Source organism: Dysidea avara, chromosome 1, assembly GCF_963678975.1.
Source record: "Dysidea avara chromosome 1, odDysAvar1.4, whole genome shotgun sequence".
Classification (NCBI taxonomy): Eukaryota; Metazoa; Porifera; class Demospongiae; order Dictyoceratida; family Dysideidae; genus Dysidea; species Dysidea avara.
This window is the reverse complement of record NC_089272.1, coordinates 29,190,781-29,209,701: the sequence shown is the minus strand read 5'-3', so window position 1 is coordinate 29,209,701 and position 18,921 is coordinate 29,190,781. Positions and strand designations below refer to the sequence as shown.

Sequence of the window (18,921 nt, the reverse complement as noted above, 5' to 3'; positions counted from 1 at the left end):
GTAGGCGGATTTTTGTTGAGATGGTCACAATCTAATACTGGTGGATGAAAGCTAATATTCATATTTTCTAACACTGTACGTACGTATTTATTCAAACCATGCAGGGGCATCAGTGTGAAAGTGAAGGTAGTGCATAGTCCTAATGCTGCTGAAGGCAGTTAGTCTGGGGGGGGGGGGGGGGCATAGTCCCCCAGAAAAAATTCGAAAATTGCACATACTGAAATGCTATTTGGAGGCAATTTTGGGTTGCAATACAGTGTGCAAGGTGCTAGCTAGTAGCTGACAAGTGTCCAATGTTAGGGATAAAACTGAACACTGACTAAAAAGCACCTATGTAATACTGTTTAACTAACTCTTAAACCTTATTGTTAGAATTAAGAGGCTAATGTAGCTACAAAGAGAAACAAAGTCAAAGCTGAATAGAACAATAATTTTAAAGGTGCTAAACATGAATTAAGTGGACATGAAGCTGCTTCTAGGTGAAAGACAGGTTAGATTAGCATTGTTTCTATCAGTTGTTGCTATTGAATAAATTTTACCAGATTTGCAAGAACCCAATTCCGTTTTATTACATTTTCTTTATCTAGAAAGCCAATGGAATGGACAACCAAAGTTTCAGCCAAGAACATTCGAAGTTACAGCACTACAAAGTGGAAACAACATAAAATCGATTTGTACAGTGACACTGTACAAATCGATATTTCTTTGTTACCACTTTTTAGCACTGTAACTTTAAAGTTCTTAGCTTCTAGAGCTAAAACTTTAGTTGACCATTACTCCAGCTATCTATTTATATAAAGAAGATGTAAAATGGAATACATCTGACACACACCCTTGTGGTTAGAGGAACGAAATAATGATGTTCACATGTTCCATGAGCAAATGAATAAGATGGTGTATATAGACTTGTTTCCTGAGCAATGGCATAATAAAAACTTGCATATGTTTTCTTTAAAGCATGATAACTTTTGTTCGAAAAAAATGTTTGTGTGAACTACATTGGCAGTTTTTTGTTAAGATGGTCACAATTTAATACTGGTAGATGCAAGCTAATATTTACGTTTTCTAACACTGTGCGTACGTACGTATTTATCCAAACCATGCAGGGGCATCAGTGTGGAAGTGAAAGTGATGCTGCTGAAGGTAGTTATTCTAGAGGGGGCTGTGGCATAGTCCCCCAGAAAAAAATTTGAAAATTGCACAAACTGAAATGCTATCTGGAAGCAATTTTGGGCTGTACTATAGTGTTCAAGGCCCTGACAAGTGTCCAATGCTAGAAACTGAACACTGATGGGTACGTTATATTTTGGTAAGGGCTGTATTGTTACTGTACAAATTGATATTTCTTTGTTACCACTTTTTAGCACTTTAACTTTAAAAGTTCTTAGCTTCTAGTAAGAGCTAAAACTTTAGTTGACCATTACTCCAGCTATCTACATATGTATATAAAGAAAATGAAAAATGGAATTAGAAAAACATGCTAACATAGAAACATTCAAATTTACAAAGCTACAAAGTGGAAACAACAGAAAATCGATTCATACAGTGACAATACAGAAAATAAACTACAGGCACTTAATTAAACTATCATAACTTACAAATGCAGTCCTCTACCAAGATGTAACTAACACTATTGCATTATGAACAGACAAACCATTGCTGGGTAAATTTAATCTTCAAGGTCCTCCCTTACAACCAGGGCGAAGGTAAAAACTTGAGTGAACCACTTGTCCAATGCAAAGGAGACTAATGCTCATATCTTGTATCTCCTTGAAAGTATTGACACAAAACAAAGAGTTTCAAACTCTTCTTGTTTTGGGGATATCACAATGCTAGTAAGGTTTTTGCTGTTAGCACCTTCCTTAATTGTAAAACAATTGCTAAAAAATTTATTAATTACGTAAATATTTCACCCATTGCATATATTGTACTGTACTGTAAAATTAGGTTTCTGCTATAAGTTGACAAGTCTACGAAGTACACCTAACTGTATTTAATGGATACATAGGCATAGCTAGCACCTCGTAGTTGGGGGGCTAGGCAATGGTAAAGATAAAATGATGGTTGAATATACAAAGCATGTGAGAAAGCCTGCTAAAATAGGGGCTCTGGGGCATGCCCCCCCAGAAAAAAATTAAATGCTAGTGCTCTGAAATTGAATTTCAGTGTATTTTTAGCAGTAAAAATCATGCCAGTAGTGTATACTTACAGTGGAACATCTCTTATCCAGGCGGTCTGGTACCTACTACGGTCCGTATCTCAGAAATGTCCGTAACTAAGAATAACATGCTATTATGCTAAAGTGACTAACTTAAATACAAGTAATGTTGTTATTGCTATCAGTTAGAGCTATGCAGTTTAGTGGGCAGAGGGGGAAGTCACAACAGAGCAGTCATGGTCACTCCCCTGGGCTGTAAAAATGCATTATCACCTAGCAACCAAGTAGTAGTTATTAGTAATAGAATAAACAAGCCACCAAACAGGTAAACAGCAACCTTTAGGCTCCCTCCTTGTGCTTTCATCTAAACCAAACTTCATTATGGTCAATGAACCACAAGCCACATGACCAATTTGGGCTGTTCAGATAATAGAGGTCCGGATAAGGGAAGTTCCACTGTACTTGTGTAGATTACCTTTATGTCCAATACAAACATCACTGCTGAACACAAAAATTTACTTTAGAGGTGCTTATGATGATCAAGTGTTGCTTCTGCCTCTCCAGTTTACAATATAATACAGTTGAAATTGGCTTAAAATGATCGGTAAATCAAAGAAGGTATACTTGTAGCCTTGTAGTTACTTGTGCACATATGTATGAAGGTGGTTTTATCAAAGTAATAATGATGATCTTGTTTTATGTCTACCGCATTGTAAACAAATGCACTAGACACACATATGGTACTGTTGGAGCTACAAAGATTTTCAAGCTCTCTATGAGCAGGCAAATAAACTGGTGAATAGTTTTAATCAATTTGAGTCTTGTTTCTCTGAGTAATGGCTCAATTAAAACTCGCATATTTTTCTTCAAACGTAGCCCATGTAATTTTACACTTTTTAAAATTTCGTTTTCATCAAAATGCATGCTTGTGTCAACTAAGGCAGGATTTGCTGAGATGGCCACAATTAATAATAGTTATCTGCATTGTCATAAGACCATCTTGCAAACCTGCCTATCATGCACTAATTTCCAATTTTATTTTTATTGTCTCAGCAGCCGGCTGGTCCGGTTTTGGCCGGACTACTTTTCAACCACTTGGAATTTTGTTGAAGTTCAAGATACTCTAATTGAGCAGTCAGTGTGATACTCTAATAATACAGACAGCACAATAACTCTAATAGAGCAGTCAGCTATAGGTTTCAGTTACCAATCTTACAATGTGCATTGATAATTCCAGTCAGATGTGCTTTCAAATTCAATCTCAGAGGGATAAATTTTCAAAACATTCCTGTGTGGGCACGCCCACTATTTCCCTAGTTTGCCATAGCCTGACCACTTTTATGAGCCTTGCTACGGCTTTGCTCAGCATTGTCTGTTTTGTTTACAGTGTCCAAAGAATGGTTCCCAAAGTTTCAGCCTGTCATGGTAAGTATTTATACAGTCCTATACTGAAACAAACTATAGATGCTTACATTTGCAGCCATAACTTTTGTTTGTATTTGTGTACAGAGCTGGAATTCAGCTCAAAACATCACTATGAATTGGCAAAGCTACCCACAACAAATGTGTTTGTGTCTACCACATAATAAACAATACATGTGACACAAATACTATTGGAGTTACAAAATCAAAATAAAGATATTTACATGCTCCATGAGCAAGTTAATAAAATGGCATATAGGGTAAGACTTGTTTTCCTGAGTGATGGCACAATTTTTTTTTCTATGGAGCATGCATAATTTCATACTTGTGTGAACTATGTTTTTTCTCACGTTTTTGTCTTCTCCCCAATCCTAGGAAGGGTCTGGAAAACAAATATTACATAGCAGTGGATTTGCCTATTCATGGAGAACCTGATGGTTACATTTTATTTAGTAGAGGGCTGTATTCATAAGTTATACCCATTTAATTAAGCACCTGTGGTATATTCTCTGTATATAGTCACTGTACAAATCAATTTTTACCACTTTTTAGCACTGTAGCTTTGAAGGTTCGTAGTTTGAGCTGAAAATTTAGTTGACCATTACTCTACTATAAAGAAAATATAATAGAAAATGGAATTAGAAAAATGTGCTAACATACGTATGAAGATCAGGTCACAAATACATGTGACACACATACCCCTGGGGCTACAGGAACAAAATAAAGATGTTCACATGTTTTATGAGTATGGTGTATAGACTTCTTTCTCTGAGCAATGGCATAATAAAAACTTGGCTTTTTTTTTAAAAGCATGAATAATTTCACCTATTTAAAAAAAAAACAATTTGTTTAAAAATATGTTTGTGAGAACTACATAGGTGGGCTGAGGTGGTCACAGTCTAATACTGGTGGATGAAAGCTAATAATTACGTTTTCTAACACTGTACGTATTTATCCAAAGTTCCAGGGGCGTCAGATTGAAAGTGAAAGTAGTAAGGTTCAGCCCTAATGCTGCTGAAGGAATCTAGTTTAGGAGGTCTGGGGCATGCTCCCCAGAAATAAAATTGGAAATTGCACATACTGAGATGCTATTTGGAGAATATTTTGGGCTGTAATATAGTGTGCAAGGTGCTAGCTGGTTACCTGACAAGTGTCCAATGTTAGGGATAAAACCAAACACTGACCAAAAAGCACCTCCACAATACTGTTGAATTAACTCTTAAACTTTACCATTTGAATTAAGAGATAAATTGTAAAGAATGCTTCCAATGTGCATACGTAGCTACAAAGAGAAACAAAGTCAAAGCTGAATAGAGCAATACTTCTTTAGAGGTGCTAAACATGAACAAAGTGGACATAAAGCTGCTTCTAGGTGAAAGACAGGTTAGATCAGTATTGTTTTTATCAGTTGTTGCTATTGAATAAATGTGACTGGATCTGCAAGAAACTAATTCCATTTATTACATTTTCTTTATCTATAGAAAGCTAAAGGATGGTACAACCAATGTTTCTCCCAAGAACTTTCAAAGTTACAGAGCTACAAAGTGGTAACAACAGAAAATATATTTGTACAGTGACAATACAGAAAAATAAACTACTGGTACTTAAATACATGATCATAATTAACAAATGCGGTCCTCTACTGAGATGCAACTAACACTATTGCATTGGTTCTCCATGAACAGGTGAATTCATTGCTGGGTAAGTTTTATCTTCAAGTTCCTTCCAATGACCAGGGCTAAGGCAAAAACTTGAGAAACAAAGACGATCGTCCAATGCGAGGCATCTCCTTAAAAGTACGGACACAAAACAAGATTTTAAAACTTTTCTTGCTTTGGGGATCACGATGCTATTAAGGTTTTTGCCATTAGCACCTACGTTCATTGTGAAACAATCAATCAAAAATTTACGGATTCTTTATTATTATGTACTGTAAATATATCACCCATTATGTATACTGCATTCTACTATACAATTAGGCTTCTGCTAACATGTGGGATTCTTGCAGATCCAGTTACAAATGCTAAGTACTGTATGTTCACTAGTTCTATTTTTGGCTTCATCAAGTTTACAAGTCTTTTTCTAATTTCTGCTGAAAGGTGGTGAGGCTCTCACCTCACTGGTCGCACCTACTGTGACGCCCTTTAATCCAAACTAATGCTGATACAGTGTACATATTTCAATAACATCTCTATTCACGGTATGCACCTTCAGAATCATTTTTGGTTGACTAAACAAATATTTTGTAGAATTTTGCATGAGGGAGATCACACATAAAGTGTGCTTTATAATCCATTAAATACAGTTGGGTGTACTTTGTAAACTTGTCAACTTTTATAAAGCACAAGGTACGAGCAGTTTACTACCTTTTAGGATGGCATTGCTGGAGCTTAATACGTTGCCACATTAAGGCACTGAATGTGCTGCACATCAGCACACTAGGAAAGTCAATAAACAATTTAAAACAATTGCTTTTTTTCTTGTGTTAAACAGAAAATGAAGTATTTGACTCTTGGATTTGATGCTAAGCTTCATCACATGCTTGTTAACATCTAATGACATAGATTTTGTGTAGCACACGTGAAAATATTGAGGCAGTACATTGCACTTAAATGCTTCTAACATTACCTGTAGGTGTTGCCAAACTTAAAGCAGTTAATGTATTACTCATCACTAGTGATAAGGATGTGGGGATTGACATAGATACAGTTGACATAGCTGTCATGGAACTTATAGGTGATGTATTCATCATTGATGATGATAATGTTGTTGTAGTTGCCATAGCTACCATAGAGCTTATACTTGATGTAGTAGTCGTCACTGATGATATAGAGGGTCCATTAGTAGTAACAATGAGAATATCACTAACTCTACCAGATCCACAAATATTCCCAGCAGTTACAGTCACATTATAAGTTGTGTTAGGAGATAATTGTGTTATAATAATTGATGTCTGTGATATAGATTCTCTGACATTACTTCCACCTCTCCAGTTTACAATATAATAATCAGCACCATTCACCTCATCCCACTGTACAACAAATGATGTACTAGTGATGTTGCTGACTAGCAGAATTGGTGTACTAGGCTTAGTACCTGTGGTATATATACATACATACAACTAATCAATACACACAGCTATATGTACATTTGTGCATACTTTGAAGGACATGTACATTTGTACATTCTAACATCCCATTCACATTACCTTCTCATCCAGAAACAACATGGCAAGGTTCAATTAGCTGTGCCAAACCAAGCACAACAAGACGAGGTACAACTGAATGCATTCTGGGATGTCAACATTTCTGTTGGCTACACAGCAAGTATTTTCTACACTCTACAACAAGTGCTAGCATGGCTACAATGTACCACAAGACGTAGCACATTTCCAATACACTCCCAATCACTTTGCTTCATTGACAGTGATAATCTTGGCAAACGAAGCACATACTGGCTAAAATACAGTAGCTAAAGTTTACTCTTTGCATCTTTCTTACAATATTTGTTGTTTTATAAATGGCCAAAACAAAGAAAGGCATTGCATACATCGTAAGTGTTCTAGTCAATTCCCAGCTCACATGCTGAACAGTAATGTTAAGGGCTGACTCGAGATTGACAACCTAGTTTAAAACTAAACTGGGACAGTGTGAATGGGATGTAAAATACATATCGTTATACTGTAACTCTAATACACAAAGTACACGTACATATTATGTGACTGGGCCTGCGAAAATAGGGCATGTGGGCACAAACTACATCCCGACACATAACATGTCATATCTCAGTACTGGGATAGAATATTTTCATTCTGTGACTTGTATTGAAAATTACATGGCTACAGAGTCATGGAATAAAAAGTTACGACACAACAAAGTTTGAAAAAGTAGGCAATTTTTATGTGCCCACATGCCCTATATTCGCAGGCCTGTCACATATATACAGTACAATGAAAATGTTATTATTGATAATTTGGGACCAGCCAAAAGTGTCCTGATTATCAAGGTGTCCTGAGTTTCCAGGTCAATTTACATGCTAAGGGATACTTTGGGACCATTAGTACAGTACAGCTCAAATACAACTATGCACTGTAAAAACACGTGCTACTGAACACCAGAACACATGTAACTTATTATTGCACGCATGATCAATAAAATTACACGTACATGCCACGCGTGAATACACAGAGCACAGGCTAGTGGATGTGTGTAGATTGTCCAACACTCATGCGCTTTATCCAGCATGTGTGTAAGCTGTCCTAACATGTGTGTTGGCTACGAGGTTGGTTGTCTGTGTCCCAGTCTGTGTGCATGCTATGGTACGGCTGTACAGCATTGTAATTCCTTTGTAATTATGCTGGATTTATGATTGTACAGAAAGCACATACAGCATACAGTATAATAATATATGAATGCTAGACTAGTATTGCATCATGTTTACTTTGCTAGGTAGAAAGCTAGCTTACTGCGGCAACCTAAGGTCAAGGCTGCTGGCGGCAAAACTGATGTTTGTGATGTGCAGTAAACTATCAACCTAAGAGGTATGTTGCTAAACTATTAATTTTATAATTCTTTAACATTTCGTTTCAACAGAAGTAGCTATAACTACGGAGCCACATGCAGCACCACCAAATTCGAAGTGTTTAAATTGGAATGCTGAAGCTACAAGTGGACTACTGAACTGGCCTGTTATACTGGAAGCTATATACATTGTACATAATGTAATATTTAGCCAGTAGAGCTTCAACCAAGTATTCTCCTCGTAACACCCAGCAATGGTGCTAATTTAATAGAAAATGGAATGATGAAATAAAATAGATAAGCCTTATTTCTTAATAAATTAGTCTACGTATAACAGCACAACTTTCTATCCTTAACAAACTCAGCACACAAGGACCAACAAGAAATAAGTGAATTTATTAGAATCACTACAGTTCCATAATAGGTTAAGGAGATGTTATTGTGACTTGTACCTGGTTGTTACTAAATTCTTGCATTCTATGATTATACTAATCATGGCTGATGCTGGTCCAGACAGAGGCTATAGCTACTGTAAAATATAGAAACATTGTTAATATGTAGCTAGCTATTACAGACTACATGGATACATCATGCTTTGGTGTGCTTCGTAATTACAAACATAGTAAATTATTATATGTAATTACAGCAAGATTACGACTGCACTATACACTATTTCACTTGCTATGTCAACTATGTATTGATGTGTACTGTAGTTACCTAAAGAGGACACTATATAATTTGTACATAATACAATAATTACCTGCTGGAATCTCTACATTGTATTCTGATCACTGCACCCAGGCAGCCATGGTGTTTATCAAATAGAAAATGAGGGTAGTAAGGTGAGATACTATAATTCCTAACACAAACTAATAAATATACTGCTGGTAATACAACTTCACACACACATGATGTAACTATGCGTTGTACTAAAAATGATACACATCTACTTGAAAATCTACATGTATGCTATGTGTGTGAACATGTCAGTGTAGAAACGTGCAGCTACTACATGCGTGTATGCAATACTGTAGTCCACAACTTGCTTCTAGCCAAGTATCCCACTTTGAATAGCTTTGTGGCAGTACATGTAGCATATGTGAGTGTCTATGTACAGTTGTATCGCTGTGAAAATTATGTACCTGAAATGAAATGTTAAATTGATTGTCTAGCAACATACCACTTAAGTTGAAAGTGTACTGCACATCATATATAAACACTCAACGAGCTTCACAGTTGCCGTCCTGACTTAGATTACAGTCAGCTAGCTTTGTACTTATGTATGTATCTGATAATCAAGATACGATACTATCTGGCATTATACACTAACATACTGTACATCATTTAAAGTCTCCAGTTTCTGTTAGATTTGGTAACCCAAAGGCTGCAGCACATGTTGCTGTCAGACGCTCAGTGCTGGTCACTGTAAAGTTCTAAAAATAACATTGTAGTAGGGCTGAGCAATATTATCGTTTTAGTGATATATTGCAATATTTTGAAAGTATCGGTATCATGATATTTTGTTATTAACTATCGTAATACAATGCCTGTACATTATTGTCACTAAAAATCTATTTGTTATGCAGAACTAGGCTAAGAATCCTTGTAAGTCATACTGGTTACCCTGCAGAGAGGTGTGAACACCATAACATAACCTCAAAGCATGTGTTACAATAACTGTTACTGTAAACAAGGATGATAGTGGCTAGTTTGATGCTACCTCTAAAGACTTCCTGCAGGAATACTGAGCAATACACTATGTAGCACCAGCTATGATTGACTTATTTGCAAGTATCGTGAACTATTCAGTATCATGAAATAGTGGCTATAGTATCAATCGTGATACTAAAATGGCAGTATCACTCAGCCTTACATTGTAGGTGCTTGCCGTGGCATAATTACAATAGTAAAGCAGACATAATTGTGAAGTAATTACAAAGTAATAACAACTGTGATCATGACTATGCTACGTTTATGATGTATACTGTAAATGGTGTCATATGTTAATGTTGAATTTAAAGTATTCTGGCAATGATTTCTAGGGGGAGCTTTGAAGTTGTTGACATTACTAAATGCATTTCAGAACTTAATAAGTATTCAAATGCTCACCATGATGAATAGTAAGATACAGTGTATGTTACAGTATGATATTGCTAGAGACCTAATTACTACAGGTACACACATTTAAATTGTTACTGCTTACCAATCACAATGAGGGAAGCATATCTACTCATCACATATCTACTCATCACATCAGGTACAATACAACGATATGATCCATTATGTGCACATCTCACATCACTGATTGTGAGTGTACTAGTTAGTATGTCACTACTGATAGTTGTAGTAATAGAGAAAGGATGTAATCCAGATGATATATTGCTAATACTATCACTTCTCAACTGCTGCCACAGCACATCATCAATACCAATGCCAGTTTTACCATTCCTATCTATTTTACAGATAAATTTTGTTACTACTCCAGTACACATTGTGACATCACTTGGTTGTGTTGTTATTATAGGTGAGTCTGTGTGTAATAATGACAACCATACAACTTCATCATTGAGGTAGCAACACATACAGTCATAATACATACTGTAAATACATGTAGTAAGGATTTTCACCAAAACTTCTAACCACAAAGCAATTTCATACCTTTACAACTTGGTGTAGTATTGGATGAATAATTAATGACAAGCTACAACTTTTCATCTAATACTGTACATAAATAAATATTTAAATTCTTATCAAGCTTTCAGATTGAGTTGAAAGCTATAATGCACTCATGTCCACCATGCCATGTCCAGGATAAAACAGCTGACTGTTGACTTTACCTGACTCCATCGATTTATAACATTTTTTTTTATTATCAATACATACTTTTTGACTCAAAGAACAATGTACGTAACTTGCCAATTGTAAAAGGTTACACTTTGCACTATTACATAACTAATGTGCACTAGTCCAAGAAGGACCCAGTTACCCAGAAAAACGGTTGGCCTGTTCTTTTGGAGAGTATGACAACATTATCAATAGTTAGTTGGGATTCATTGTTTGTTCACGCTGGTGTGTATGAAAGTCTATAGACTTTGTTGTTTGATAACTTTGTTGTGGTTACTGTTATGCAAACAGAAACAACATAATTGACCTCCTTAATTTATAGCGAGTATTTAGACATGGTTACTAAGTAGTTATGTGTATTAGATGGTCACATGTAGTATGACACAATTCAGCCAGTGGTCCTTGAGAATTTACGTAGCTGTCAATAGTTTAATTAATAAGTAGAACATTACCTAAATCAGGTATGTAAATGTGCTTTGTACAGTAGTGTAACAGTATCGTGAACTTGTAATTTCTCATGCTCAACTCTTCTGTTTTGTCAGTTGTTACTAATACGTGTATAAAGCTTCAAGGATATGATTCCAACTACAGTACCACTAAAATGCAACGTCACACTCACTTGCACTGCAGTCACTAGTAGACATGCTCGATCGGTGAGTCAACTTGTACTTGCAATTCGTCAAATGTGCATAGGTTATGCACATAATTATGCACAAGAGCTTAATTCGCGAGTCACCATGAGTGAATCCAAAAGTGAATCCCAATCATGAGTGAATCATTTCTAACTCATGCCTGCTAATTTTACCTAATAGTGTGGCAACTGTGGTGCTAATCACCACCCTCTAATGTATTATGAACCACATGGCAACTAGTTATCTATACTACCAGTACAAGGAATAGTTAGGAATTAGGGACTCAATTACGGATAATAGAAATAAAATGTAGTGAAACAAGGGATATCTGCAGATATACTTACTTTATTACTGCAATCAGCAGAGCCGCTACTGTTATGAATTATAGGGTAGCTATCAAGCAATAGTAAGTTGAGATATAGTAGGTTTTGCTATTCAAACCTTTGGCATAATTTTTATTTTATTTTGTGTTTTGCCTCTAATTGCTCTATGTTTTAAATTTGCCATATAATAAACTTTCATTATTAGCAATGATGAAAATACGTTGTCAAAAATTTTATCAACATACAATAAGGGCTCAAACAGAATAGTTATTTCCCCTATTTGAATACTGTTTAGTGAACACAGTCTAATTAGCCAATAACTATGTAAAGTCACAAAGCTGAACTAGTGCTGAGAAAATTGGAGCAGAAGCCATAAGTTGTGTGGGTCATTTGTGTTCGCACCAACGTTGAAACCGGGTCACTACTGCTGACCCGGATGACCCGGATGACCCGGAATGTTCTACGTTGACCCGGATGACCCGGATTTGGCCTGGATTAATTAAAGCCGAGACGTGTTTCGGCTAGTCTCAAGCGAGCAAACGAGTCTACATTTTGAGCGTTCGATTTGTGTTGAGTAAATATTGCAAGCTGTAGGTTGAAGACCAAAAAAAAAAAAAAAAAAAAGAAAAAAAAAAAAAAAAAGGTCTTCACCTACTGACAATAGCTACCCCTCACCATAGATACCCTCAGTTTCGTGCTGCATACTGCACTTACTAGCAAATGGGCGTAGCTGAGCGTATGTTGGTAATGCGATAAGTGGGCGTGGCTCACAAAAGAACTACACGATAGCGTTTATAAGTTTCCACGTCGTCAAACGAACAATTTCATTTCTCACATGATCAAATCCGGGTCAGACCCGGATAAATTGTAAACCGGGTCAGACCCGGATGACCCGGAGAAAATGTGACCCGGATGACCCGACCCGGTTTCAACGCTGGTTCGCACTGGGCCAATGGAGCACCATATTGCCTTATCAAATACGCTGAGTTGGAGCCACTTTTGCAGGACTGTAACAGTGTCATAACCACCACAAAAGTTCGAAAAGAACCACTTGCACTGTTTGTATATTGAACACAAAAGTATTTTTGTTTATAAAGAATATTAACTGATGACTACTATTAATATATGACCATTTTAAAAAGAGTACAAAAATAGCTGTACAGTGTCTATTAATACATCTAGTTCACTACACTGAGAAAAAGAATTTTACACTAACATGTTGACATCCACCTTAGCTGAATGTGTGTTCTCTACTACAGCATATACTGTCACAGAGGTGAGGTCATGCCTGTCACCAGAATATGGCAAGAATTCCTAGCTACGTATGATAACAGGGAAAATTTACAACCACCATTGTCTCTCTACCATACAAGTGGAGATTTCTCTCTATCCAGTGGCCTTTCTCCTTCACGTAAGCAGTGATTTCTTGGAGAACTGAGTCTGATTCAGTACTTGAGGTATGAATCTCATTAGTAGGTGTATAATTGTCATGAAGAAAAATTGTCAACTGACTTCATTTCTTTGAGTGGTACTGTCTTCATCGTGTGAGGTATTTTCAGTTGGTGTCCCTTCACCTCTTTCACTGTCCTGCTGGTTTTCTCCTCACAAGCTAACCTAGCTTATCTTAATTTTCTTCTTCATTCCATTGCTTAAAGTGAGGATAATGCATGCTACCAAAGGTGCTGTTTTCAGAATCAAAATTATGCTCTAGAGTTGTTGTTTTATTAGAGTATATCAGTCTTTCCTGACTGTTGTATTAGAGTAAGTGACTACTCTATTAGAGTATCTCGATCATTTTTCCGTGAAGAGTAAATAATCAGCCAAGAATCAATAACATTGCACCTTTTCTTGTAATGAAATGCAGTGTTATGGCATAGTGTGTTCATGTTTTGCTGTATTTTGGTGCGCGCATTGTGCATTTAATTAAAATTCTTGAAAATTGTTCTATTATGCTGGCATAATGCTTGATGCTTTTGCTAGCCTATTATTAAGCTCGAAATTATGCCGGCACAATTAGCGCAAGCCTAATTGTTGGTTGATGACAAGTGGTTTGTGTATAGCTTAGTTTCATTACGCCAGTCTGTTATTCTTGCCATGAAAATGATGTTTGTAGCGTACTGAACTTAATCCATGTTGTTTCTTTTGTTATAGAACACACTGAACCCTACACAAGCTTTTCAAGCTAAGAAGGGACCGGCTGAAATCGTTTTAAAGCCTTTAGTGATTGTCTTTGCCGGAATAATCACGCTTCCAGGTGGAATAATATTTGCATGGGGTAGCCAGCGCCCACGCAAAAAGCCAACATGATGTACGAGAGTCCCAATATTTAAGTATTTCTGTATTTAAAATACATTTGCAAATACAATATAACTCTATTTTCGATTTTTATGGTGATGTTTTTACAAAGAAATTTTGCAAACGAATGCCTGAGAGAGTAGCTGGGAACTTTAGAAGAGACACAGGTGTACTTTACACTGTCAATTTGAAACTTGTATAGAGCGGCAACCGTAATTGAACTCATGAACGGATAAAAACGAGAACAACTTATTTTGTACGTGAATTGGGATTTGGAATATTTAATGGGTTTCTAATTGTATTTCTTAGATAGTGTACGAGAGTCCCAAGACGTTGGCTACTACTCGAATATTTATTTACAATCACACGAATGTGTTTACAAGGTACAGTAGTCACCGCTTATTTGATTTGGAATTTGTGTCTTGTGGACTAGTTTTAACCCATCCAAAAACAGCTTTTAGCTGTAAAAAAGTGTGCGTCCAAGTAAAGCAGAGTTAACTTTGACAAAAAGTAATAATATCATAATGCGGCCATGTGCGAGGTGTGCAAGATGTAAAATTAATATTAGCTAATCAGATAATACAATGTTATTGTTAAAGTGTTAATGAGAACTATGTGATGCTGCTAGTTTTTAAGTGTGTGAGCATCTTCATAAATGCCACATAAATTTGATTCTCAATAAAGCAATGTGTATTAGAGCTGAAACAGATATCCGTATGATCCGGATATCCGGATAATAATTTACTATCCGGATAGTACTTTGAAGCCAAGCGGATAGTAATAACTTAAAGCCATTTATCTGTCCAACTTTCTCATCACTAGATGAATCAATTTTCATCATGGAGAGTTAGCTAAGCTAGATTATGTGAAGTTAACAGCAACCTGGTAAGTTAATCAGCTTGCTCGCGACCACGCCCATCGCTAAATTACGAAGCGAGGCTGTGAATGTTGCTGAAGAAGTTGTAACAGAATAGTTATTGCCTTATAAAGAGTTCTTTACGACTAGTTGTACCTGGAAAAGGTCTTGTAGCAACTGCTACATCTTGTATTCATGTTTTCTCCAGCTGCCAATCTTGTTACAGACGGTACAAAGTAACACTTTAACATTACCACAAACCTTTTGCTACCATGTTAATGTTTGTTTGCTTCTAGTACTAGTAAAACAAGGATGTTTACAATAAACTATAAAATGTTTCTATAGCAAGTGATGATGTCACTATCCGTAGGATATCCGGATAGGTTTTGTTCAGGATATCCGGATAGTAAAAGTTGCTATCCGTTTCAGCCCTAGTGGATACCAAGCGAAAATACTTCAAATAGATGATAATTGATGTACACAAGTTATTGAGTGGCCAATAAAGATGTCTACCGATGATAATTAATGCCTTATACCACTGCCCTTGGCCGGATACTGCTGACGAATGCTATTGTCTTGAACACTGATACATTGTGTACACGTACAGTATTAAATTTCCTATAGCTGGGTATAAAATGTTTGTGTATATATTGTTCTAAACAAGATTCCCGTAGGTTGGCACACAACCAGGCCGATAATTGATTGCTTACGCTAATAGTGACCTTGCATAACAAAATGTTGAAACAGTCTTTTATCACTGTGATAGGCCTAATGGATCTATGCTCAATATACCAATAATAATAATCATTGTGACCTAGTCTAAGAAAACTGGTCTTATCGCCCGTTATAAAGGTATTGAGAAATGTCAGCTTTAAGCATTTAGTATGTTGTAGCTCACCAATAATATTGGTGAAGCCACTGTATGTGTACCAAATTTTCTCACGTTTTATACCAATTTCTTACCTCCCTGTACAAGTAGCCAATACCCACCATTTTGAATAGTTTTTAACTAGATGTTGACTGTATATCAGGAAAGGATAGTGAGAGGAGGGCAAGAAGTTGCTTATGTACAAAATGAAAGAGAAATGTGTAGGGATTGATTACATTCAGGTCTTAAAACTGAAAGGATATTTTATAGCACAGGTCTCTATTCAACACTACTGAGTTGTAAATTACATACACAGAGCCATCCCCATGCTGGCCAGGGCTCCATTAAGGCTCCAGACAGCTTGAATGACTTGCCTTGGGAAAAGCAGACCACTCAAGTGTAACTGATTTAGAGAAAAAAATTAATTTTAGTTACCTGGGTACTCAGTGAAATAAGGCTAATCGATGGAAGCTTTTGATTTGTAGTGAAGGGCGTGAGTTGATCTTGATGTGGTAGAAATAAAGGTTACCATTGTCCTTTCTTTATTGGAATGGCTTTCTTCTTTGTGAACGTAGTGAAATATAAGGTAGGTTTAAAAATCCACAGTTTCTGTGATCTCAAGCAGAAAAACTACATACGTGTATATAGATATACACTATTCTGTAGCTGTGATTATTCTATTAGAGTGTTTACTTGACTGCTTTATTTAAGTATCTTGATTGTCTTTGTAAAAGTAAAGTGTTGCTATGGGTTTTAAATGCATTTACATGCATGCAACTGAAATGTCGTTAGTTTGTATATTATTGCAGCATTGGATTTACCTCTGAAAGCATGTCCCAGATGGCTTATTATTTTATTCCTGATGTATGATATATTTTATATTAAGTTTCAGAAGCCCCTGTTAAATCTTAGATCCGTTACTGTAAAGAAACAACTATAGCGTGATGGATTTGTCTGTTCTAGATGTTCATAGTGAGCAAATCCCATCTTTGTGACCAGCTTTAGTCTTGAGCTATGCACTTGTTATTATTTGCCATACACACTGTACAAATCAAATTTCTCGGTGTTCAAGCTGTCGTGATACTATAGTACGTACGCGTTGAGCTGAATCTTCAAACACATTTAATAACTCATGAATGCAATTACACACGATCTTGAAATTTGGCTCATTTGTAGTACTGCTTGACCTGCTAAAAATATTTCAAAATCATTTTGTTCAAATGTCTGACATAATATTTACAGCCAAATCAAAATTTTCACAATACATTTCCAATGGGAAAGCCATATAAGTACAATGTCCATTACAGCCCTTTCCAACACTTGTAATGGAGCCAAACCATATGTGTCTATTGTTGACACCTTTGCTGTTACCACTAATCATCTGATTGGTTGAAATGTTAACTCTGTTGAGAAAAAATCCATTTTTAGCGTTTTTCAGGATTCAACTCAACTTGTACATATCATATAACTCCACAACTATTCCCCACAAGTGGTTGAAACTTTGCTAGTCCATTTCATTGTTACTATAGATGGCAGAGAAACAATACAATAGAATTCAAGTAATGGAGGGCAAAAAGCTCAACTTATTACAACAATTTGATTTCTGACATACAGAACAGGTATGTATCAAAGTGCTCAGCTTAACTTAAATTTGAGACAAAAATTTCCAGATCTATACATACATCAGTCATTCCTGCATGGTAAACTACTAACAGAAACAAGTTAATTAATTAAAAATCTGTATTCAGATTGGCTGACCATCTTAGTGCAACCTTTTGTGATTTGAAAGTACTGAGAGTATCAGCTAGGGAGATATAAGCAATAACCATATGAAACAAACATGAAGATACTCCAATAGAATAGTCACTGAGATGTACAAAAGTACCTGAAAAACATTGCAAAAATGTTCAGGGACCTCCACACTTATACGCCTAAACCCTTTACCACACTCTACCATTACTATCAGTTACTCAATGTCTACCTTACAGTTCTATACTGTAGATCTATCCATGGAAACTCTAGACTGCTCTATGTGCATTGTCTCAGAAAAATGTGCACTCTATTAGAGTACTACAAAACATTTTTTAAAATAGTCAAGCAATATACCAAACATACATAAGAGTCACACAATCAAGCAGTTGGCCTTGCTGCAATTTGTTACCATGATTATCAGTTAAACTGCTCAGTTTCACATTTAAGGTAACTATCAAGGTACAAACCTTCTGTAATATAATGGAATATGAATAAATATCAATGATTTATAGACTTTCAACCACACATGTACATACCAAGTGCATTTTGAGATCTCTTTATAGAGCAGTCACATACATGCAACGTTCAGCAACTAACATGAAGTAAAATTAGTACAAAATTAACAGGGCTCCCGGATTTTTTTGAGTGTACTGTCAAACTGCCAGTACAACACAGATTTTGTCCTGTCAAAACATAAAAATGTACTGGTACCCAGTGTTAAGCTTTCAATAATAAATATGTAGTCATGCCAAAAGTAATGTAACCATGTCATAAATTAATGTAACACACTGTTTCTAGTCCAGTACAACAGTCTTTTAGCACTTTATGCATCCCACAAGTCAAAGGTAACACTGGATAAAATGGTTTTAAATACATTTTGCACATTCATATATAGCTGACAAGTACAAGTAGGCTGGTGTTCAAACATCACTGTTTTGGCTTGTGGTAAAGGTTGTGGCCACAAACCATAAACAAACAGCTTAATTAAATATTGCTGCCTTTGTAAGGCTGCTCTCCATCAGACTAGTGTACCATTCTGTCCAGCCACAATGTCCAGACAACAATAAAATTAACAATTAACCATTCATTGCACAATATTGACCAGAAATTGGGTAAGTAGAATTCTAGGAAAACGGGAACGGAACGGAAACGGAAAGCGGGAACGGAAACGACCAACGGAAAATGCCTGATGAAGGTTATCATGTCAATATACGGGTTAGGTTTTACAGCATGATGCTTCTTTGTAACATT

General features: G+C 36.2%; 2 protein-coding genes across 11 annotated transcripts in view; one reads left to right on the top strand and one right to left on the bottom strand.

Annotated features, from left to right (window-relative positions):
• The window catches only part of LOC136260943 (uncharacterized), a 196,093-nt gene that overhangs the window by 76,135 nt on the left and 101,037 nt on the right, over positions 1–18,921 (top strand). The gene's annotated exons all lie outside the window — the stretch shown is intronic.
• Positions 1–18,921, bottom strand: part of LOC136260990 (uncharacterized) — a 43,990-nt gene that overhangs the window by 9,879 nt on the left and 15,190 nt on the right. For both annotated transcript variants that reach the window (XM_066054950.1, XM_066054958.1), the window contains exons 3-4: positions 10,304–10,630; positions 6,209–6,676 (exon numbers count right to left, since the gene is read on the bottom strand). In XM_066054950.1, coding sequence (XP_065911022.1) covers positions 6,209–6,676; positions 10,304–10,630 — 795 coding nt within the window. The remainder of the gene's footprint in view (positions 1–6,208; positions 6,677–10,303; positions 10,631–18,921) is intronic.